Raw genomic sequence first — 25,655 nt, 5'->3', positions numbered from 1 at the left:
GATTCCAACTCACCTCCCTCATCTCGAACCTATCCCTTCACCTTTTCTCTAAACATCATCTACCCACACCCCTAACCTATACCTTCTCTAATCTACCCACATCAACCCATCACATTTTTCTCTAAAAAAATCTAATCTACCCACACCCCTAACCTATATCTTCCCCTAATCTACCATCATCATTCCCTACAAAACCCACATCTACAATTTAAACCCACACCCTTCCTCTCAAATTAAATACTCATACTCTCCCATCAATTCATCTTAACCCTTCATTTCCACCCATTTTAATACATGACATCATTTCCCACACCCTCCCAAAATATCATCAACCACCCTCTTATACCCCCCATTCTCTCAAATCCAAACACTACTCCCCAAACACTCAATCCATCCATCACTCTTTTACACCCCATCTTCACCATTTATTATCCTTCACCTAATACTCAACCCAAATGAGTTGAAAGATCTAAACCATTTGGGTTGTAAAATAATCCATTTAACCTTCTTACACAAATACCCTCCAAACACTTCTAATTTACCCCTACATTTCTCTTAAACCCCACACCATTCTATCATTTCACCTCATTTCACCCAACTTTACCCTTAAAAACAAATTCCAAACTCTATAAAATCCCCCCTTATTTTCAACTCTCACTACCTAATGAAAATTTGAGAAAAATACTTTCTAAAAAAAAAAAACTCTCTACTCATCTCATTACTCTCAACTCTCAAATTCTCAACTCTCAACTCTTAACTCACCTTCATTACCCTTAACTCTCAACTCTCAAATCTTAATTTCTTCTCAAGCAAATCTAAGAAGGTCAAAAAGATTCATCAAGAAAAAACAAAGAAGGTCAACAAAAGAGCAAGGTGAGTTTAGACAAAAGAACACCCCCTCCAACTCCCCTATTCTACTTATCCCTTTCTTCACACCTTCACACACACCACCATGGTTTGAGCCATCAAATGGCATATTTTTCAATAAGGGTGCCCTCAATGGGTTGAACCAACATCAAAGTCCTTCATACTTGAGGACATATATCGGATTTTTTTATTCTTTTTCTTATTTTATTTTTATTTTCAAGATGGACCTAGTTCGAGGTTACCACCAATGGTGGATGGAGTAGGGTGCTTAACACCTTCCATACTCCATAAAATACACCCCCTTACCTTGAATCAAAAGTTTGACCAAATGAGCCATATCCATACGAGAGTCATCAAATGTTAAAAAATATAATTTTTCAAAAAAAATGCAATCCGGATGACTATTCACACTCATTTCAAATATGAATGGTGGCGACTCCAAAATCTCCTAAAGTGGATGATATATTCGAAATTGAATAAATTGCCCATCTAATTTTATTATTTTTTCGTTTGTACCTCCCTAAACCTTAAAGAGGATGCCAATGTGAACTCTAGTATGTGAATATATGTGATAAGGTTGTTTCATGTTCCCGCTCAACTGGTATATGGCATAAGTAATATTCTTAACATAAAAAAATATTTACTACATTTGAGTGACTTGAGTGTCGAAGTATCTTTTGCTTCCACAACCTTGCTTGGTATGTTATAAATTATTTGTAAATGCAAATAATTTTTTGAAATCAATTTTTCTCGTGCTTGGTTACACAATGCAAATGATTTGCATTACAAATTTTTTTTGTATGGATCATATAAATTCTTAAGAAATTTCAACCAATGATTTGCGGCATGAAAGTATCGCAAACCATTTCCAAAATCACAATGAATGTTTTTTTATTGCAAAGATCAAACAATCACGTAAATAAATTTGCAAGAGATTTTCTAATGGTTGCAAAGCAATATAAAATCATTATTGCCAACTATTTGCATTGCAGAACATCTCATTGTGTATCTCATAATAATTCGATGGAGTCTAGTCTGACTCTAGCTCCTCTTCCTTCTTCTTTAGGATAGGATCGTCGTTGGTCCTTTTGCTTTTATTTTGACAGAACATTATCGACTACTTCTGGTCTGGTTGATCGGTCTCTTGTGACAAGACACAAACATTTCCTATGTTGCATTTCCCTCCGATCCATTCTTGGGTTGGTTTAAGGGAACATCTGAACCATTGGAAATTTGAAAATCAAGAAGCGAATCATAGGAGCACTTCCTAAACATGAATCATATCTAGAGGAGTATTACCCTTTTTGCGAGCACAATCATCACCTATTATATCTTATAAGGAAAGTTACTTAAAGGACCCTCACAAAATGATTTCTTTCTAAATAGTCCATAAGTTTTCGACAATAGGTTGGTAAGACATTTAGTAAACTTTTTCTTTCTAAGTGGTCCATTGACCTTATCTCCCACATTTCTCACAATTGAATGTCCTAACCGTTCAAACTCATCGTTTTCATCTAAAAATTAGATTTTTGGCATTTCAAGTGAGTTCAAAGACTCCATTTTGTCGAAAAAGATTTAAGAAAGAAGAAGAAAAAGAAGTCATTTCCAATGAATTTTCAAATATTTTGAAGATTTATGTAAAAACTAGGGTTTTCACTTATTTCTTAGTTTTAGATGAAAATCGAACAAAAATGATTCTTTTGGGTTGAAATTATCTAAATAAATAGTTATCTCAAGTTTTTAGTTGATCTTTCCATGTATTTTAGTTGAAAAAACTTGAAAATTGAAAATTGAGTGTCAAGGTCACCACTTTTTATCTAAAAAGTGAACTCGATAATAATTAAAAAGTGTCCAGTTCGATAGTAAATAAAAAGTGGTGAACCCGACAATAAATAATGGTGAGTTTGACAATAAAAATTATGAACTCAACACTAAATAAAAAAAACGTCGAGTGTAATAATCATAAAAAATGGTGAACTTGATAGTAAATAAAAAAGCGGTGGCCACTAACAAAGTACTATTAAGAAAGAAAAAGTTTATTAAATTGAGGGTCCTTTAAGTAATTTTCCCTTCCTTATACCAACTACTACTACCAATACCAATACCAAAAATCTAAAGTGGGAATTATAGAAATCAGGGTGTCAATTGGGCAGTTCCGATTCTTGTAGGTTTTGGGTCTGATTCCAAACTAAATGGAACCGAAATTGTCAAAAATCACGAGTACCCATCGATTCTGACTCTCAAGAATCAAATGAGAAAAAATGTGTTTCATATTGTTATAAAAAAAATTAACATATTATAAATAAAATTATTAACTTAGTTATAATTTGTTATATTAAAAATATAAATTAATGAATTTTTTCAAAAGTAAAAAAATTCTCTCTGTTAAAAGTAATAAATTTTTAAAAGAGTAGTTCATTTTAAGATTCAATCGATAATTTATATGAAAAATTGAAGAATTTTATATAAAATGTATTTATTTTAAAATAAAAAATACCTTAGATCATCTATAATATGAAAAAAAAAATGACAAAATAAATTGGTTTTAGGTACCCGTGGGTATCCATTGGATAGAACCTAATGGTTTCGATTCCTATCAGTTCAATTCCATTTTACACCCGATTCTAATCGGTTCCATAAAAAGAAGTTTAGAATTGGAGTTTTCGATTCTGGTTCCGATTCCGATTAAATGGATACCCATTCACACCCCTAATAGAAATATATTAAAAAGGGAAATATGACCAATTACCAGTACCTAAAATCTAAAATGGGAATTATAGAAAAATATTAAAAAGGGAAATATGATCGACTCTTGTTGGAGATCTGCCGACTAGCAGGGCTTTTGTTATTGTGCGCACTACGCGCACGAAGGATAAAATAGACAAGCGAGAACAAGAATCAGCATTTAGAGACTCTTTTTATTCTCACTCTGAGCGAGCTGAGAGTGGAGAAACAGATCTAGATCTGGTCACAAGAGCTCGAGATCTCGAATTTGAATTTATTCCAATCTAGGATCTCAGGTAATTTTCAATTTATTATATTGGCTCTTCAATTTGGTTTAAACTTTGTTAACAAGGGTCTCGATTTCAAGGATTTTTACATCTCTCGATCTTTGCTTGAATTTTTAGATTTTTTTTGGATTTCTTCTTGAATTTTATTACTCTGATTTGAAGTTCTTTGGATGAAAAACAATTTATCGCAAGATGCACGGATCCGTTCGGTTTTCTGGCTCTGTTTTATATAAATTTGAGCTCAATTTACTTGAATTCTGAAATTTCTCATATTTTGAGCTTCGTTTACGGATCTAGGCTATCTAGTATTACATTTTGGCTTCAAGGAATCTTTCAAAATTTTCGAAGGTTGAAATTGTAGATTTCTTTGATTTTTCCTTTTTCTATTAATCTTTTAATCAATGTTCATTTCAGAATTCAGACTGTTTATAATGTGTTTTAATTTGGTTGGAGAAGCTTAGTGATTATAATTTTATCTTTCTTACCCTAAATTCTCCTCCATTTTCCATTAGTGTAAAAGTCTTGCAGGTTCTTCATCTATAGAACAGTAGCAATGTCAAGGAGGCAAGTAAATCCCGCTCGACGCTTTGTAGATAGTGGAAGTATTCCATTTGCAGGCTCGTTGCATAATAAATCACGCTCTTCACCTTTGCTATCCATCGGACTGGTCCTTGTGGTATTCCTCATTCCAAAATGGTTATATATATATATTATTGTTTTTATTGTGATGATCCTGGTTTTTGAAGAATTACACAGCTTGGCATTGCCTTGTGAGTTGAAACATTGTTTTTTTTTTGGCCGAAATTTCAGGGTGCACTCCTTCTTATTGGTTATTCATATAGTGGCTCAGGTTTGTCAATCTTGAAAAACCATTCATCACTAAATAAGTCTGTTTTTATTTTTAAGAGAGATCACTAAATACAACTGATATAAGTGGGCTTATAGAAAATAATTTCACGTTTTCTGTACCATTCATTGGATGGCAATCACAAAATTGTTAAAAGTCTTTTTAAAATGTACATATATCATATGTCACAAACATTAACAAGAACAAGATCTAGGACCGATAGTTCAATGTTAGATTCAAATCACATGAATAAGCAAGCAATAGAATCATTAAAACTAACAAATATACCTGATTGTCACTAACAAACCTTGAAAACATGCTGGAGCTAGGTGATTAAACATGCCTTCTATAGAGAAATGTAGCTTGGTATATTCAATTCTCTCTACCTTAGCAAATAATGATATCACACAATATTAGTGAGGTCATGTTACCTAATCCAATTCAATATTATTAAGTAACTTTTTAATTCAATTTGGATTTTATGAGACCACAATTATATATTTTAGAAAGCATGGATTATGTGTGTTTTAATCATGCTAAAATATCTAAAAGTCACATGTATTATAGGAGATAACACACGATTGACTCATATTAGTCCGGGGGATTTAGTTTCCTAGTCACACTCAATTTCTTTAAGAAATTTCCTAACCTGGTTTCAAAACCAAAATTGTGCGAGGCAACAATTAGGAGAACTGTTCGGAAGAGAATTCTAAATATCTAAAATGTTATTATTTTTTTTAAAGCTTTAAAAGATTTATTATTGTTTTATTGATGGACTGAAAACTCTATGTTTTCATACTACAGGTGGATTTGGTGGTGATAAAGTTGTTAATAAGGCTGAAGGTAAATATATTCTCTTTCCTTGTTGGTTTGGGGTTCATACCCCCCCTCCCCCAACTCCAATAAATAATGATAAAGAGTTTAGACTTGATTTTTCTGAGATGTGTTATATGGTAATCCATTTACGTTTACAATTTCTTTGACAAGTATTTAAAAAGAATCGGGAAATGCCAGACCTATAATTGAGAATTGTATCCTTTTTTTATTATAAAAGGTTATATAGTTAGAACATCTAGTATTGACGACTTGTAGGAGCATCTTCAGCGATTTTATACTTTTGGCTTCTAGAGTTGGAATTTATTTTTCCTTGTTACAACCTTTGACACATCGTCATCATCTACATCTTAGACCAAATATTGGGTCTACAACATGAATCTTGTGTTACTGTATTACTGATTTGTGTTGTTATGTTTCATGGAATATTCCAAAACATTTTGGTACTTTTGGAAAATTTTAACAGCCTGGGATGATTTGGCTTAGACATTCCTAAACAGAATGAAAAACTTTGAACCATGGGTGCAATTGGACAAACTTCTTATAAACTGATCATACTAGGCAGGTGGATGGTGATTGGATACCATTTTTCATAGTTCAAGGAGTGTGAACAATACAATGGATTCCTTGGCAAAATGAAAGATGTAAATACAAAATCCTTTTTTTTTTTTTTTTTTATAGGTGTCGATGTCCAATTTTTGTTATGTACATGGAGAATAAGGTTTTTGTGCACGTCACGTGTCATGGGGCACTTTGGGTAGTCCCACCACTGCCTAAAGCATGTTTTAGGGCTGTTCGGTGCTGGTATCACACTGGTTTCTGATTGAGGTTCGATGTGTTCTGAATGTGACTTGCCGTCTTCGGCAATGTTCTTATGGTCGTACCATTTTGTAAGTACTAAGAAGAAGAAGAAGAAGAAGAAGAGAGAGAGCAATACACAAGATTTGTTCATGAGTTCGTCTAAAATCCATACTACGTCTCTGGGTTCCGAAGAGTTATTCCACTATTCTTAAAACTATTACAAGCATGGTTTAAAATTTCGTTTCGTTCTAATGTTTTGGTTTTAAAAAAAAATCGAACCGATACCAAAATATTGCGAAACATTCCTGAAATATTGAAACATTAAAAAAAAAAAACTTTCTCAAAAGACCATGGTCAAAGGGGTCTGTCATCAATTTGAAAACACATGGGTATATTAAATATTTACCAAAAAAATGGGGGATTGGTCTAAATGAACCAATCTTCTACAGAAGACCAAGGTCAAGAGCATTTCATCCAAAAGAAAAGACCTCTTTTTATGTTACTTGTGATGAAATACTCCTCTTTACCTTCCTTGAAAATTTGACAGCAACACACTAGCTCAAAGTTACCACTCTCTCTCTTCATCTCTCCCCTCTCCTCAGATCCCCCCTCTCTCCTCACGCAGATTTTTATCCACAAATCTCCTCTCTTAGATTCTCCTCTCAGATCTCTCTTTAGCTCTATTTGGAAAAGTTGTATGTAAAGTTGCTGAAGTTGAGAGAAAGTTGTTGTTGTTGCTGAAGTAATTTGCTGAATTGAGTATATTGTTTAGTAACATGCTGTCTAATTGTGTTGTTAAGATGTTGAACTGTTTGGTAACTTACTGTCTAAAAATTGCTAGATGAAATTAAAAAAAGATGTTGAATTGTTTGCCTCTAATTATAATCTCAACATAATAAAATATTATAACACTCATTCAAACAATTTCAATAATTTTTTATAAATAAAAAAAACATTCATATAAAATATTAAACCTAAAACAAAAGAATCTAAGGAAAAAAATCACATAAATTTGAAACACTTTGTTTTATGAGTCATTTTGTATTTTATAGAATCTAAGTGAAACACGGTACGAAGGGTAAGATTTTAATGGAGAGTCATTATTTTTCTTCTAATGATTTTTTACTTCTACAAATCTAGAAGAAGAAGAAGAAGAAGAAGAAGAAAAAAACCAACTAAGTAGAGATCAAATAGAGCGACAAAAGAATTTCAAACTTTGATTGAAAATCATAGAGAGAGAGAGAGAGATGGCGCCAACTTTCTACTTTTTTTTTACTCTTGTAGTACGTTTGGAACAGTCGTGTGAAGGTAAAATTCAGCCGAACACGTTCCTTTTTTGAAACTTGAGTGTTTGGTATCGTTCACAACTCCTTTTAGTTGCCGATTTGTTCATAAAAATCAGTCGAATCCCTCGACTACTAATACTTCAACGAGTCTCCGCACGGTTCAACAAGCCTCCGTAAAAAAAGAGTAAAACAAAGTAGAAAGTTTGCGCCATCTCTCTCTCTCTCTCTGATCTTACAATCAAGAAGCTCTCTTTCTTGGTTTATTTTTTATGTTAGAAAATGAAGATCGAAGAAGGAATGAGAAGAGACGAGACTCTTTTTTTTTCTGATTCAAAATTTTCTTTAAATTTAAAGCTCTGATATTCGAGAATGGGGAAGCGAGATAAGGAGGTCTGAGGGAGAGCAAAAAAGGAGAGGCGAGTCTGGGTGTATGGATGTTTCTGGGATGCAAAATAATGAGCAAGTGAGGTCGAGAGAAAGAGAAAAATCAAGAGAAAAGGGAGTTCGAGTGGTTAGGTTCAAGAGAGAGTGCAGACGTGAGAGAGAGAGATGAAGGAGGAAGGAGATAGTGCGGACGTGAGAGAGAGGGAGATGAATGAGGAAGGAGGCTTCCTCTTGCCCCCCCCCCCCCCTTCTTTGCTTACATGAGAAGAAGATAAAAATAGAAAAATATTTTTTTACTAGTAGCACACCACGCATAATGACGTTGAAACATACAATTTATTATTATTTTTTTTTTGGGAGGAAAACCGCCTTTTATATTATTATTTTTTGTTAGCAACAACATAGCACAAGCAATAAAAAAAAAAAATTAAAAAATGATTTGAAAGACAAGAAAGAGAATTTGAGGAAAAGAGAAAATATTTATTTTTTATTCTTTTCTTTGATACCATTCATAACCCACAGATTGAGAAAGGGAAAGAAAAACTAACTACGCACCAAGCATAGTAACGCTGATTAAAAAAATTATTATTAAAAAAAAAAAAAAACCATTGATTGCTCCCCATCCCAACCACCATTATTCCATCCTTATTTCATTAATCTTTGAAATATTGAATTATTTAAGGTCATAAAAAATGACCCTTGATTGGATCATAAAAGAAATCAAGAATAATATACCCAAAATCCAATCAAATGATCTACAATCAAGCCAAAAGAAGAATAAATAAATAAAGAATAATATACCCAAAATTCAATAGTTTTTTACAATTAAAAAAATGTTCATATCAAATATTTAACCTAAAACAAAAGAATCTAAGGAAAAAAAATGAGAATTTCTATTGAAACCCCAACTTTTACTTATTCTCAACCATTCACCTATTTTATTTATTTATTATTAAGGTTTGCATCTAATTACAATCTCAACAGAATAAAATATTATAGCACTCATTCAAACAATTTCAATAGTTTTTTACAATTAAAAAAAATGTTCATATAAAATATTAAACCTAAAACAAAAGAATCTAAGGAATAAAAAATGAGTGTTACTATTGGCACCCCAACTTTTACTTATTCTTAGTCCAATGATTTTGATGTCAAGGAAAAAAATAAGTCACACCAATGTTAATTGCACACCAATTCATATATAAATCACTAAAGAATTGCTACAGTTGGTGTAGTGTTAGCAAAAGTTGGTGTGGCAATAGAAGATTTCACAAATATTAGTGGAGAGAGTACTGACAGAGAGCTCAAACTTGATTTTAGAGGAAAATTCATTTTCTAATTGCTAGAAAAAATCAATATTTATCATCTAATCTCAACTGTTCATTGTGTTGGTGTGAAAGAATAGAATAATAAAATTCTACGGAAAAGATGAAAATTTGGGTAGAAAGTCAGCTACAGCACAAAGGCGATCGGTTCATCAGATCGTTATCTCAATCTTAATTTGTAAAGGTATTCCGATTAAATTGAGAAGAAGAAGGAAAATAATAAAGAGCGAGTGATTGATAGCTTTAATAATGTAAGAAAGAAAGAAAGAAAGATGCAGGTGGAGAAGGTGACAGTGTTTCTGTGCTGCTTGTGGACGATTATTCTTCTCTTATGGAAATTTAAGTTGTTGAACCTTGAAGAAAAAAAAAAAAAAAAAAAAAAGAAAAAGAAAAAGAAAAAGGAAGAAGAGCAGTTGCTTATTTGACAAAGTTGCAGATGAAGAAGATGGAAAGGAGGTTCCGGATTGTAAGATCAGAAAGAGAGAGAAAGAGATGGCGTCAATAGTTTGTTTTTGCAGAACTGTGCGGAGGCTCGTTGAAGTGTTAATAGTCGAGGGATTCGGCTGATTTTTCTGAATAAATCGGCAACTAAAAGGAATTGTAAACTATACCGAACACTCAAATTCCAAGAAATGAACGTGCTCGGCTGAATTTTGCCTTCACACGGCTGTTCCAAACGTACTATTTATTCACTCGCAAATCCCTTCTTCATTCTCTCTTATAGATTTCTCTTGGATCTTTCTCTGAAAGATTCTCAGATCTTTTTCCCAAAGATCTTTCCCAGATCATAATCATCTTAAAGGGAAAGATTGAAACATGGAATGTTTCATTTTGAAGTTGGTTTCGTACGGAACGAAACAGATTTTTAAGCCATGATTACAAGATCTACAATACATAGGAGATGGAGAGCGATAGAAAGCCCCTTTTGTGAGAGAAATGGAATAGGGTTAGAAAGATGAGAGCTAGGTGACAGAGAAGTGGTGATAATTCTTAGAAGGGATTTGCGAGCGGACAAAGAGAGATCCCTTTCTCTCCTCACGTAGATTTTTATCCACGAATCTCCTCTCCTAGATTCTCCTTTCGCAGATCTCTCTTTGTCCGCTTGCAAATCCCTTCCTCATTCTCTCTCATAGATCTCTCTTGGGTTTTTCTCTGAAAGATCTTTCCCAGATCGTTCTCCCAAAGATCTTTGCTAGATCATAATAATCTTAAAGGAAAATATTGAAACATCGAATGTTTCATTTTGAAGTTAGTTTCGTCTGAAACATTTCGTGTAGAGCGAAACAAATTTTTAAACCATGATTACAAGATCTACAATACATAGGAGAAAGAGAGCGATAGAAAGCCCCCTTGTGAGAGAAATGGAATAGGGTTAGAAAGATGAGAGCCAGGTGAGAGAGAAGTGGTGATAATCCTTAGAAAGAGAGGACCCCTTCACATGTGACTATCTTGTCCTATTTATAGAAGAAAATGAAGGTGAAATGACTTCCAAACCCTCATCTTATTTGGGTTCCCATTGACTGTGTTGTTCCACCTCCCTTATGATCAGTCTGCGTGGTGCACTTGTGGGCCCATTTAATTTGCATCGTCTACAATAGGTAAAGTGCGAAGGTGGGGTTTTTGGCCCCAAGATTGGTAGTATCACAGAGACTTGACCACCTCATTGAGGTGGCACCTTCATACCTGGTCATAACATAGGGATTTCTTTTCTTTGAGTTTTGTTTATTTCAATACTTTTGATACGTAAATAAGTATTAAAATTAGCCAAAAATTTAATGAACTTTTTAGATTTTTTTTTTTGGGTCAATTTCCATTGAAATGAATTTACAATTATGTTTTGAAAAAATTTACTTTTCAGACTAAAATTTCAAATCAGACGTATAAACAATTTTATCCCCATTTTTTGCTCATTTAGTTTCTTTAGTAAGTTTCATATGTAAACAACAATTGGCTTTAAGTTTTAAATAACAATGTAACTTTTAGGGCTTACGGCTAGCTCCAACACTCTACAGATTCTATAGTTTTTGGTAAATTTATAGTTCTTTATAATTTTGTATTAATTTATACATTAAATAAGCATTTATTTTGCAAATATGTAAATGCATAAGATCTTTGACTCATTTTCACAAATCTATCTCTTTTTTCTTTTTTTTTGAAATTTTAAGGTACTATAACCAAAAAAGTATGAGCATCCCCTTGTTCCTTTCTTTTTAATATATAAAAAAGGAATTTAATATTGTAGGTCAGTTGGGCTATGAAAAGTAAATTATGTAATTGAATTTATTTAATTAAATGGTGTTGTTTTAAGAAAATAATTGTAAATTGCCTGTTGAAATTTTATTCCTTTGGATACTTGTGGTAGAACGGGTAGAGAATACTACTCATCTTTCGTGTGCTGGTCCAAAGGATTTAACTTTTATGTTATGATTAGTTGTGAGTGTTTTTATTCTGCTTGATTGTAAGATATTGGAGCATTTTCAAAATTTTAGCAATAATTAATTTTACTAACTTTTTGTAGTTCACAAACTTAACTTTGTTGAATTAATTTTGAATTTTAACGAAATTAAATTTTGGGCAAAGTCATAATGCCTTGATATACTTGTTACTTAAAAAAAAGCCAAAAAAGAAAAAGAAAAAGAAATCAAAATTCTCATTGAAGACTTCCTTCATCCTAAACATTTCAATTTTTGAGGTAAGATTCTCTTTGCTACATATATCATAAGGATACTATTGTTGCCATCTTGTTCTTCCTTGGATTTAGAAAAAGAGCTGGAACTTATTCATTGAATTTTTTGGCATGACCTGATCAATGTTGTAGTTATTTCTTATAGTACAATAGCTTCTTCCAAACTATGTTTTACTTACATTTTGGAGCTTTGTCCAACATCCATTTTCCTTTCTAGAAACAATTGGTTAAGAAAATCTTTAATTGCAAAACACATCTATATGATTATATTTATTGAAGTTTCCTAGATTATATATTTGGAAGGATGGGTTTTCGATAAAAAATAGGGAAAATGGATAGATAAGTGTATTTTCTCAGCATCTTTCTCAGTGTTAGTTGTTGGTTCTCCATCAAGTTATTTTAGGAGTTCTAAAGGCCTAATATAGCCGTAACCCATTGATCTTTCATCTCCAATTACCAGATGATGCTTGATTTTTGCAAGTCCTTCCATTCAACAATTGATTTGAGAGGTTTATTGTGCTATTTCAAAGCAGTGTTAGGTCTTGGAATTAATTTTCAAAAGATTCGATATTTAAGTGGGAGAGGTTATAAACATAGTCACCAAGTCGGGGTTTGGGAAAAAGTTGGCAAGGGAAAAAATCGAAATAGTGTTAAGACAATAATTTTTTTTTCTACTAAGTGATATTATCATTTATATCATCAAATCCTATTTTAAACTTAAGAATAAATGATCTTTGAAAAAACCCTTTTAAAATAGCTGGCTCAGCAAAAAAAATTTCACATTTTTATGTGTTTAAATCCGACTTTTTCAAAAAGTCGTGATTTAATCATCAGTTTTTAAAATCACGATTTAAACACGATTTTTTGAAAAAGTCGGCGACTTTGGTGCGTATGGTTATAAACATTCTTTTGTTGTCAGAAGCCCTAGGTTGTGTAGTTAATTACCATCCCATTACGAACCTTGGCCTTCCTTCAAGTGTTATAATTGAAATCTTCATGGGACCTTGTAGTTGAGTGTTTTGATTGCGAGCTTACGTCTTTGAAATGGGTAGTCGTAAAGAGCAGCCAACTTCAACTTTGCTGATAGACCGTATGAACTTATTTTGATCCCAACATCAGAAACAAAAATTGAAAATCACATTAGAAAATTTTCATGGAACGATTTGAAGAATAATTCTAACTGCTATCTAGTGAATTAAGAGAACATTACCCTTTCTTAAGGCCCTAGATTTTTATTTATGTCTTTTGGGAGGCGTGGTGGGGAGGGTTGGGTATAAGAAACATCAAGTTATTAACATTTGGCCCTCTTCCTTAGTGTCTAATCCAATACAATCCTAGAAGCCGTCCTTACAAGAAGGACCAGTGGATTAGATGACAGTGAGCCAGGGAAAGGGCCAAGCTGTAGAAGTGCCTATTTAGCCAAGTGGTAAGACGTGTGGAGTGTAGTTCCCACGTCCTAGGTTCCCCGTGAACCCAACATCATATGCTAACCACTAACCTTATACCTATCAAAAAAAAAAAAAAAAAAAAAAAAAAAGAAAAAGAAAAAGAAAAAAAAGATAAAGAAAAAGAAAAAAGAAAAGAAAAAAAGAAAGAAAGGGACAAGTTGTACAATAATACACCAGTAGGTTCCACAAGCAAGCTATTACTCATTCATGCTGAGTATGGTCATATTTAGGATGAGAAGACAGATTGCTTATAATGTTGTATGAAATAGGGTATGCAAAGGTGTCATGAAAATTTGTTTGAATTTTTCAAGAGGAATTGTATTTAAGGTATATACGAGAGATAAAAATAAATATTTGGAAGATAAATGGGGCAGAGATTTCCCCCTCAAGCAAACTTTCTCATCCGTATGCTTTATCCTTCAAAAATAATCATTTGGTCTTGGAATTTGCAATTTCAGATGAAGGTTAAATAATTGGGAGATTGAATTTGTTTCTCTACTTTCTCACAAGTTTTTTAGGTTTTTCGATGACCCTTCCTCTTCAGGAGACATTTTCTGTTAGATCCTTCAACTACGCAATCAATAGTGTTTCGTTTTTTTTTTTCCTGTTTCTTCATTTGGTGTTCTAGGATTCCTTCTAAGGTAGTTCTTTTCTTTTAGGCAGTAGAACCACCTTGGATCTATTATTTTCTTTGTGTGATTGCATCTTCATTATTTTCTATGTATCTGCAAAGAGAATGGGGAATATGTAAACTATAACGAAATAGATCCAAGAACAAAAAATAAATTAATGATGATGCAATCACACTAAGAGAACTCAGATTTACATGGTTCCATCTAGATTGAGGTATGTCCATGGATCCACATCGATTCCATTATGAAGAGAAAACTCTTTGGTACAGATTACACCCTTTCACTGAATAAAGATAAATATATGCCTCCAAGAAATGTAACTAGGGTTTTATATATTCCTCATGAAAGTATAAAAAATTGGGGAATGATTAATAGTAAATCCTTAGGGATCAGTCCATCAGGCTCCACAAACCATAGCATGAACCACATGCGTTTTCAGTATCCTTTGGCCCATGCTACTTTGCATCTCTTTGCTGTTCAATTTGGCGTTGTCTGGGTAATGCCTATACTATCAATTTGCATTTTTAGTAACCTGGAACATTTGAGCGTAGTCATCAAGGGGGCATTTCTATGGTGAATACTTTCTTTAAATTGAATAGTATTTAAAGGCAAAGAAAAATGTAATCACAAATTATTCAATGTCAAAGCTTTTTTGCTGAAGTGCCCAGTCTTCTCCAAGGAAGGAATGTAAGGGTTTGTTTGTCAAGGACTTACAAAGACCTGTGACTACCCTTGCTAGAAGGAATGTAAAATTACAGGGGTCGAAAAGAGCTCGAGGAAGACTAAAAAGGACGTGGATTGAGGTAGTGTGGGCGGATATATCCACTCTTAAATTGGAAGAAGACATGGCTTTAGACATAAATAAATGAACATGATTCATTCAGCCGACCCCAAATTTTGTGATAAGGCATTGAGGGTGATGACGATGATGGTGGTGATAAAATTTTATTCTATTTTTCTACTTTTTTCCAATGTTTTAATTTTTTTTAAACTTTTAGTAACTTCTATATTCCTTTAACGTCTCATTATTTCATAACTTATGATTGTTCTTCTTGAAGCTTTTGCAAAAATGTCCTTACATAGTGTGTCAGATCACTTATAAATTATAATTTTTTTGTTTAATGGTCTTTTTAGCTTTTTGGACATTACTTGATAATATAATACTATATTGCTTGTAACAATCCATTTCCTCTCCAGAACAGTTGCTAGGCATTCACCGAGGTGTCTGACTGTTCATCTAGGTGTTCTTGCCTATACCTTATACAACTTTGATAATTTACTTTCACTTAGAACAATTACTGCTCTCGCTCCTATTTCAGTATCTCTCCCCTGTTTCTAGCTCCATCCTAGTCTAGTAAATGGTGAAATGAATTAATCAATCCATCGATATAGCCACATTAGTTGGAATCTCTAATGACAAATAATTTTCAGATTTTTTTCCATGTAAAACAATTTGCGTGCGTGTGTGAGTGTGTGATTTTTTTTTCCCCAGATCCGCCTCTTAAGCTGCCAATCTCATGTCACCTGCATATTTTTCGTTGTTTTTGGACATTGTATTAAAGATATAAGTTATTACAGAAAAAAAAAATGTAATCATTTAGAGGTACAAAATCTTAAGCCACCGATCACGTGTTACCTGCATATTTTTGTTGTTCTTGAACGTTGTATTAAACATGTAAGTTATTACAGAAAAAATAAATGTAACCATTTAGAAGTACTAAAATTTTAAATTTTAATTGTCTATCATAGAAATAACTTCTGACAGTTTTTGGTTTCTGCTTAATTTTTCTGAGAGCTACGATTTTGTTTTCTCCTATTCAGATTTTACAATCATGCCTGCTTTTAACTTGTGCATCTAATTATCTGAAACTTGAGATCTGCTCAGGTATCTCCTCTTGATTGCCCAAAGATGTCCAGTAATGAGATTTGTTATTCCAAATTATCACTTTAGAGGAATTAAACTAGTTGACCAATAAAGATAGTTAAATTTCTATGAATTTTATATGCTTCATGTATTGAGGACCATAGCCTAGGCATTTCCTGTTTGGCTAAGCCTGCAAGTTATTTTGTTTATACAACCTGTCTTGGTGAACTAAAATGAAAGAATGCTTTTAATCCCATTTATTCTTGTATAAATATGTGTGTAATAAATGTTTGTTACTCTGATACTATTCTAGTTTCCCTTTTTCCCATTTAAATCTACTATAATGCAAGTTAGTACGGAAGTTTGTCTAGTTGGAACAATAGTCCTCTATTTCAAGGTCTCAACATAATGCCTATGTATGCAGGTGGCCTGTCATGCACATCAGAAGTTCAGAGAGCAATACCAATTCTTAAGAAAGCATATGGTGACAACATGCATAAAGTTTTGCATGTAGGCCCTGACTCTTGTTCCGTGGTCTCTAAATTGTTAAAAGAAGAGGATATTGAAGCCTGGGGTGTGGAACCGTATGACATAGAGGATGCTGATGCTAACTGCAAGAATCTTGTACGCAAGGGCCTTGTGCGAGTGTCTGATATCAAGTTTCCTCTGCCTTACAAGGAAAAATCATTTAATCTTGTTATCGTGTCTGATGCGTTGGATTACTTATCTCCAAAATACCTTAACAAGACTCTTCCAAACCTGGCAGGGGTATCCATGGAAGGTCTTGTTATTTTTTCTGGTAATTTCCTAAATAACTTTATGACCTTTCATATACTATTTAATTTCAAGTTATACATTTATGTATTGTTAACATGTTGGGTACTAAAGAAGGTGAGATATATGTCTACAAGTTGGTAAAAATTAGGGAAAGGAAATCTAGAGATTCCGATATTGTTAGGTAGATTTGTTAGGTAGATTAAAGGTGAAGATAAGATAGCGTTAGTAGTAGATGAAGAGATAAGGAAAGGTGGAAGGGTTATTTTAATAAATTATTAAATGAGGACCACCAAAGAGACTTGAAGTAACAACTAACAAGAGATACATGGGAGATTCGAGTGCTATGTTACTTGGTTCGTTGTTTCGCTTTGTTCATTTTGCTTTTTAAGGTTGCAATACCTATATATAAGAGTACATAACACATTCATAACCGTACCGACTATTAGGATATTAAAGTCACACTTTGAAACTATGGGAAAACATGATTGTACAAAAGGTTAAAATAATTAAATGAATATGCCAGAGAAAAAAAAAAGGTTTTAAATTGGGCAGATAAATCATCGAGCAATCTTTTACTTTGAAAAATGATAAAAAAAGTACGGAGTCTTCATATAATTTTCATTGACTTAGTAAAAACATACAACGAAGTACTTGGGAAAGAAATGAGTCCTAACGGATGCATTGATATAATAAAGGATATGTATATGAAGGCTGTGACTAGTGTGAGGGAAAATGATAGGAGACAAATGGGGTTCCTTGTTATACTTGGTCCACATCTAAGGTCGGTTTTTATTATGTATTTGTTTCTCTAGTTATAGATGAAGTAACTGCTCATATTCAAGAACACGTATCTTGGGGTATGCTATTTATGGATGATGTATTATTAGTTAAAATTAGAGCTTTGGATAAAGCCTTTGGAGTCTTAAGGGTTTTAGAATAAGTAGAACTAAGTTTGAGCATTTGGAGTGTAAATTTAGTAGTGGGAAGGGCCAGCTTGCTAAGTTGGTTAAAGTCTATGAATGTTGATACCACAACCTAGGTTCAAAATTGTTTTCAACTACTAATTACTAGCCACTAACCTGTGTTGACACTTAGTCAGAGAAATGTCTAGAAAGAATTGATTGTCCATAATACCCTGAACCATGTCTGTTATCTTGAGTCTATTATGCATAAGGATGGAGAGATTAAAGCATACAATTAGAGCTGCTAAAGTGGAGACGTGCTTTTGGAGTGCTATATGATAGACACAGAACAAACATATTAAAAGAAAAAAAAAATACTGTGGCAATAAGATCAACCATACTCTCTTGAGCTTAATGTGGGGACGGTCAAGAAGCATGTTAGTAAATTAAGCATAGTATAGATGAGGATGGTGAGATGGGTGAATCGAAAGACTAGGACAATAAAGTTAGGAATGGCCACATTTGGTAAAATGTAGGAGTAGCTCCAATAGATGATAAACTAAGAAAAAAATTGATTGTGATGGTTTGGCCATGTTCAACAATATCTGATTACAGACCAATTAGAAGAAATATTTGAGTTAAAGATTCCAAAAGAGTGAGAGGAAGATCCATAAGAACATAGATGGAGATAGTGAAAGAAGATATGAACTCTTTCAATAACAAAAGATGTGGCTTTGAATAGAGTGGATTGGAGGAAAGGTTCGTTTAGCCCATCCCAAATCCTCGAGATAAGACTTTGAGGATGAATACATATATGTATTCTTGTTATAATATCTTTTACATCTGGTTATAATTTTATCAAAATAATTGTTATTCTTAATGTGGCTACAATATTAGAATTTTACTGAATATTATTAGAGGAAAAGATCTAATATTATAACAAATACCTTTAGATAAATCTCCTTTCGTTGTATTTTACTTGCTTGTATTATTGTTCAAGAAAATTCAATTGTTTTCTAAAAATTTTATGCTAGGGAGTCGAGCATTTATTGATGATATAATAAATAGTCTACAATCCCGGGTTTTCATTGGTTTACCTTTTTCATTTGTAGGTTATCCAGGTCAGCAGAGAGCTAAGGATGCAGAACTTTCCAGATTTGGAAGGCCGGTAAGTGGCTACATGCTGTTCTGGGATTCCAGTTTGTTATTTTTGCATTATTGGGTTATCTATTTGTAAGAAGTATGATATTGGATATAAATAGGCCACTGAATCATTATATTTATTTATTTTTACATGAATTGAACTCCCTAGTTGTCTATAATCTCTGTTTTTGTTTTTTGGTTTAGCATAGTCATATTCCATGAAGTCAGATTAAGGGTCTGATAAGTAGTAAAATGTGTTAGTTCATCGTTCTTGACATTCTCTTTTAATTAGATACTGATTTCATATTCCAAATACCTTAAACTTTTGACCTCTCAACGCGTTGCTGGGAGTATATTTTCATTCTTATTTCAATAATGCCACATGAACCCCTACTATTTGGATTTGATTTCCATCATAATTTTTCATAGTCGACCATGTTTTAATTACAATAATATTTTACATCATGTTGGCAGCCAGCCTAAAAACTTTGCCATCTCTTACATGGATACTGGTTCTTCATTTCTTTAAAGAAAATTAGTTTTATTGAATTGGATTATATTACACAGACATTTAAGGTCTATGATATGGAGGAGAAACTAAGTACATAATTAACTTGTAGTTGTAGGCAATGTGGGACTAAACCCACAACATACAAAAATTACCAAAACTTACCTACTCAACACAAATTTTAATAAATAGGTCAACGGCCATATTTTTGGTGTAAGGTTTTGATGATAAAGATCTTGGTTCTATTGTGTATATGTATCTTATGCTCAGGTCTGATTTGAGTCACCATAACTATGCCCCAGTGTGGGTACAAGAATGATATTTTGGATGTTTTCCTTGTGAAGGCTAAATTGCGGAGCTCGTCTTGGTGGGTACGATATTTTGTTCAAACTGGCTTAGAAGAGAACGAAGCTGCCATCAAGAAGTTTGAGCAGGCTGCGACCAAGAATTCATACAATCCGAGCTGCCAAATTTTCCACCTCAGCTCCTACCATTAAATTATCAACCAAATGTCTTCAACATTCTTGGGGCCTCACGGTACAATCAAGTGAAGTGAGTCTCCAGCTCTATCTTAAAACATGTCCACCAAATGGTAAATTAAATTTGGTGGATGATGTCGGTTGTGATCATCTGTCATTTTCCGAATACCGTAATTAGATATTTGTTGATTGAAATTTTTATGGGGGAAGTTGGCTTCCGTGATATCGTATTTGCTAAAATTAGCTTTTCCCAGATTATAAGTCTGTTCTTTGTTGTAACTGCCAAGACAGTTGTCTCGTTAGTCCGATTTTTCCCCAAATTGTTACTCCATCAAAAACTTAAAATGTCAACTAAAGCGGCATTACAAGCCAAATTTCATAAGAGATGTACATCTCCACACTCTTTTGTTTGTATCTTCTGGGAAGACCAGCAATGCTGGGCCAGGTAATGAACTTTAGTGAAATTGTGCAAGAAAGAGAAACTATCTTACAGGGTGTAAAATTTGAAGTATAATTTGTGTTTGTTTTCTATATTGATAATTTCTCGGTTTATATGATTGTTATAGTTTCTCGGGATCCACTTTTGATGAGTTATGGGTTATCTATTTGTCTTTCTTGATTGATTCCACTACTTGGCAGTAAAGACTAGAGATTATTAATTTGAGTTCATACAAGAATTAATTTTTTGAATTGAAATTATTTTTCAAAGTTGCCTACTTGACATGTCTGATGTATTGTTTCATGTTTTATTTTTTTGAGGAAATTTTTGTTTCATGTTGCCTAAGAAACAGTCATGCAGATTTTTAAAATCACTTAAAACCCCGTAGAATATGGTAGAGAAGGCACGTGTGCATACCACCTTAGGTCAGATTTGGGCTCATGCCACGGGTGAGAGGCATGTGGACTGTGTCTAATGACCTAATTTTTTGTTTTTGTTATTTTATAAATTATAATTGAGCCCTTTTATGTTTGTTATGTAATAAATCAGTTGGAGACATACCTTTTGAGTATTTTTCTCTCTTCTTTTGTACTGTTTTTTGGTTGTTGTTGTTTATTAATTTGGTGTGCCTTTTACAGTATAAAACACATAATCAGATGAATAATGCTGAAGTGACCTCAGGCTGAAACCTCACGTTGCACTTCTTGACAGGAAAGTGTATGGGAATCATAGATGCTTTTCATTGAGATTCGAGTGAAAAAGCATCTGTGGTTCATATCCACTCTCACGTCAAGAAGTGCGATATGAGGTTCCTGCTTGAGGTCACTTAGCATGATTCTAATCAGGTACGTAGTCATATCATGTTAGCAATCTACAAAACCATTGGTGGTTTGTTTTTTATTAACGCTTTTAAAAAGAAAATTATTGTCTTCTAATAACAAAAAGGGTCCAACTAGTTGCACACAACGAATCTTTGGTTGCACACCAACCTTAAATATATATTTTTTCTTTTTCTTATAACTACTTTTTAACCTACTAATTGCACTTCAATACCTAACTTTTTAGGGTTTAAATCTTATTCATATTCTTGCAATTGTATATTCACGGCTCATGCTCTACTTTGCCTTTGATTTCTACTTGTGCTCCTATTTTTCTCGTGATTGATTTTTCTCAAGTTCTCTTTGGTACCAAAGTATTTTTTGCAAAATGTGCAACTATGTAAACATGGTTTAAAAACGACCAATGATAATTTCTATGGGCACGAGTGAGTATGAAGGAAAAAAAAAGTGTAGCAATTTTTTAATTATTTTTGGACTGTTATCCTCTAAAATGAGAATTTTTAAGTGATGGAGTGCAATTGGTAATGGGTGGTGTGCAACTAGTTGGTCCCTAACAAGAAATAATGTTGTGATTTTTACGAGACCGACTAGTTGCACACCACCCATATCAATTGCACTCCATAACTTAAAAATTCCCCTTTGCACTTCATTTGAATGATTCCACTCCAAAAATAATAGCAAAACATTGTATCTGGAGTGATAAACCAAGGAAGGATTGGTTTTGATGATTTTAACGCCATTGTGAGGCTTAAGAAACTTGTTGGAATCCATGTGGACAGTTGGGACTGATCAATAATCATAGAATTCCTAGACATAAGATTCAAGCAAAGGTTTTTCAATTTCAAAATCAATAATCATAGAATTCCAAGACAAAAGATTCAACCAGAGGTTTTTCAATTTCTAAATAAAGCATAAATAGAGATTGGAAAACCAATACATTAGGGATTTCGATGGACCGGATTTTGGCTGGCACTTCATGGATTGGGTGGATTTAGTTATTTAGTCCATTTTATTATTGGACCGGTCTAAGCTCACTTTATTACAGGGCCAGGTTTGGGTTTTGAATCTAGGCCCGTTGGGTGGCACTGCCCGCTATACTATATTAAAATATATTACCTAATATATATTTTTTTTATAAATTAATAATGAGGTCCAAAAAATATTATTATGTAGAATGCAATTAATTTTGTCAATTATAATAATAAAATATTATTTTGATCAATTTATTGTTCTTTTGTATGCTTTTGATACAATAAAAAATAGTTTAGAATGGGTTTCGCCTGGCCCAGACCGCAAATGGCCAGAATATAGGTAGATGGGCTGTAAGTGGATCGAGCTTGGACTAAGAATTTATCTCTTAAGCCCGGCCCGATATTAAAATGGGTTGGATTTGGGTCAAGTTTTTTAGTCTTGAAAGACCCGGCCCAGTCCCATCCATTGACAGCCCTACCTTTAATGTGTGTCCAAGAGAAAATGAGTAAAATCAATCAGACGACATGAGAAGCTGAATAAGCCCCTAAATTATATGATTACCACAATAAAGTACAATTAGTAGATTAAAGTAAATTTTGATAAAAATGCATTTTTTTTAGGTTTGGGATATGTCGACTCCTAAGAATGACTAATGAAAAAAACATATGATCCCAACCCTTTAAACACAAAATGCACTGGTTGAGATTTATGAGTATCTTCATAACACAAATCTCGAAGATACTTATCTTGAGGATAAATCTCCACCATTGGATTTTGCATTTAAAGGGTTGGGATCATGTGTTTTATTCATGAATCATTCTTAGGAGTCAAGGGATCCTGACCTCTTTTTTTTTTTAAATGTTAGAGAGTGCAACTGACAACTAGTGGTGTGAAACTAGTCGATCCCTATTTTAAATTGTGTAATGGCATTTTTGGAAATATTATTTTGAACTTTTGTATTTGTGATAGTTAAAAATAATATTGCAATAATAATTTTTTTTATTGAATAATAAAATTTAAGGTTATTTATCCAAAATACACGACTTTGGAGGTAACAAATGTTCATTGAAATCTTAGGCATTCAAACGCACGAATGTGCACATCTGCCCCATGCCCTCCGTTCCCCCACATGCCTTCATGGACACACACGGCATAACCTCCCACATGTGCACACCCACCACACACATGCATGCACCACAAGCACACCCACCCGCCCACACCTCGCTTGTCCCCACTTTAATTCAAATTTGACAAGGAGATCAATGGGTATGGTTTAACGAATTCAAGTCTCTCCCATAAAAAAGGCCGATTATGAGGAATCACCTATTAGATTGTGGAGGTGTAATTAATAAAGGTGCATGAGATACATCAAATTACTATCGGTGCTCTTAAAACTAGGAAAGTTGTGTATTGTATGACCAATAATAATTGTTAATACAAAATAGTCAATCGATATGAAAAAATCTTCGATGAAGATCTCGAACTTTGTGCAAACTGTGCTGAATAAATCACATATATTTATCTGCATTTTGCAATGTATTTAGAAGATAATTACCAGATATCATTCTCCTAATTCTTGTTGTAATTGATATCCTAGATACTCACGAAATGTAACTCTTTCGATAATTATGTAAAGATCTTGAGCTCAAATGCCATGTTTATCCCATAGTGTTCCTCAATTCTGAGCTCCGAAACCTTTTTTTTTTTTTTTTTTTTTGTGTGTGGCTCCAAGTCCAACTGATAACCTCGGACTTGGGGTCTGATTAAGAACTTATGCATCTTTAACATACTGGATCTGAATTGACTCTTGAATCTCGAGGTAACATGTGTCATGTACAAATTGGTCAAAAAAGTACCTCCGGCAATTGACTCCTCTCAGTAGTTCCATGTCTATCTAAATCCATCAGAACTCTTGGACACTGGACCAAGGATCCACTATTGCCTGTCCCTCAATTTCTTCTAACGTCACCTGGCAAGCGAGATAGGCTTCAAGCAGTCGTTAGCCTAATAGCTGATATTTATGGTTCATTGTTACACTTTGTTTTCTATGCTTTTCTCATCCATTGAATTTTTCTCACACTATGTGAAAACTGGAAAATTCGTTGGGCCAAGGCCCACGAATTTTAGAACTCGAATTTCGATGGCCTAGGACCGTCGAATTTCTTTGATCCTCCATTAATTTGATGGTCTCGACTAATAAAAAAAAATTTTGATGATGAAAAATTCAACAGAAAAAAAAAGCCTCAGTCTGCTGAATTTTATGAAATTCGATGGCTTTGGGCAGTCAAATATAGGCTTTTTTCACATTATGTCATGCAATTCTTGAGGCTCTTTGACCTTCTAGAAATTCCTAAATAAAAGAGTCATCATAAAGACCTTTCTTTGCAAGACAATTGGCTGTTGAAATTTCATTGTTCCAGATTTGAAAATCATGTCTAGTCTTCTTTATTATTTTCTAATTATGTTTTCACAGGATAAGATATGCATCTTAGAACATTAAATGGTGACTTACTATCAAATGTGACGATAATTTTCTCCCAAACAAAATAAGAGTAGTGAAGAAACTCTTGGACTAGGACAGTCAAAGGAAGGGGCCTACATTATTGAAGAAGGATGGCAATGTGTCATATCCATGTCTACTCAGAACTCTGGGGCATGGACTAGGGTGTGCGTCATGTCAGTTTGTTTCTTAGACTAGGTCTATCATGCTCACCACCCCAAGTTTACTATATGTTTCATGTTTGTGGTGTCTGGTGGGCCAACCTAATGAACGGCTTCCTCATGACCCAATAACCCTTCTTAGTGCTGATACGTATGTCATTCAAGTATTCTTGGAAAATTGTAGTACCCTCCCTAGGATGATACTCTTCAAATAAGTAATGATTCTTGAGATTTGCGATGTATGGATCTTTAGGAATTTACTCCGACAACATCGAGTGTTCTTGCTCACATGGGTTGATTTTGAACTTTTCGTCACTTTTTTTTTTTTTTCTCAATTTATTGATTGTTAAGCTGGGGTTGAATATTGAAACGGGTTCTGCCCATTCAATAAAAAAAGACAGCTCTACACACAAGCATAGTTGCAAGTGACATCCTCAATCAAATTCTTTGAAGCTCTTGCGGGATTGATGTTGTAATGATGAGATCAAGGATTACATTCTTAACCCTTGTATAGGCCAAACTGTCCCAAGGACTTTTACAAGTCCAAACCTCCCTTGAGTTCATGAGACATTGATTATAGAAAGTTCTCGAGAATAAAATTAATAACTACAAAGAGACAAATTGTGAGAAGCCTCTCTAATATTTTGGACTAATTGCTCATCTTATCATGATTACATAATGTTCTTGAAACTTATGTTAAATAGATATGGTAGTCAAGATCACGTTATGAACTTAATGTTGTTCCAAAGGTTAAAGGCATTAATACTTTTTTTTTTATAGGCAAATAAGGGTTAATGGTTAATGAGATGAAAGCATTGAACACGGTAAAGAGAAAAAATTAAATCTCTCTGTTTGTATTCATGCTTAGAAATCTATATATACACAATTTACAAAGTTAAAATAACTAATTACATGAAATGGGGATCATGGAGTAACTGCTACTAAAGAGT

The 25,655-nt window shown here is 33.4% G+C and overlaps 1 protein-coding gene across 1 annotated transcript; it reads left to right on the top strand.

The window, feature by feature from the left end:
• Positions 1 to 3,678: 3,678 nt before the first annotated feature.
• LOC147404361 (putative pectin methylesterase CGR3) lies at positions 3,679 to 20,325 on the top strand. Its single transcript, XM_086440279.1, has 7 exons — positions 3,679 to 3,887; positions 4,391 to 4,554; positions 4,689 to 4,728; positions 5,530 to 5,568; positions 16,410 to 16,784; positions 18,777 to 18,832; positions 19,660 to 20,325. Exons 2-7 carry the CDS (start codon positions 4,432 to 4,434, stop codon positions 19,810 to 19,812), a joined length of 786 nt encoding a protein of 261 aa, XP_086296405.1. The 5' UTR covers positions 3,679 to 3,887; positions 4,391 to 4,431; the 3' UTR covers positions 19,813 to 20,325.
• Positions 20,326 to 25,655: the final 5,330 nt, after the last annotated feature.

Source organism: Akebia trifoliata, chromosome 4 (assembly GCF_017979445.1).
Source record: "Akebia trifoliata isolate Shusen 1 chromosome 4, ASM1797944v1, whole genome shotgun sequence".
Lineage (NCBI taxonomy): Eukaryota > Viridiplantae > Streptophyta > Magnoliopsida > Ranunculales > Lardizabalaceae > Akebia > Akebia trifoliata.
The sequence above is the reverse complement of the archived record's forward strand: the minus strand, read 5'-3'. Positions and strand labels throughout refer to the sequence as shown.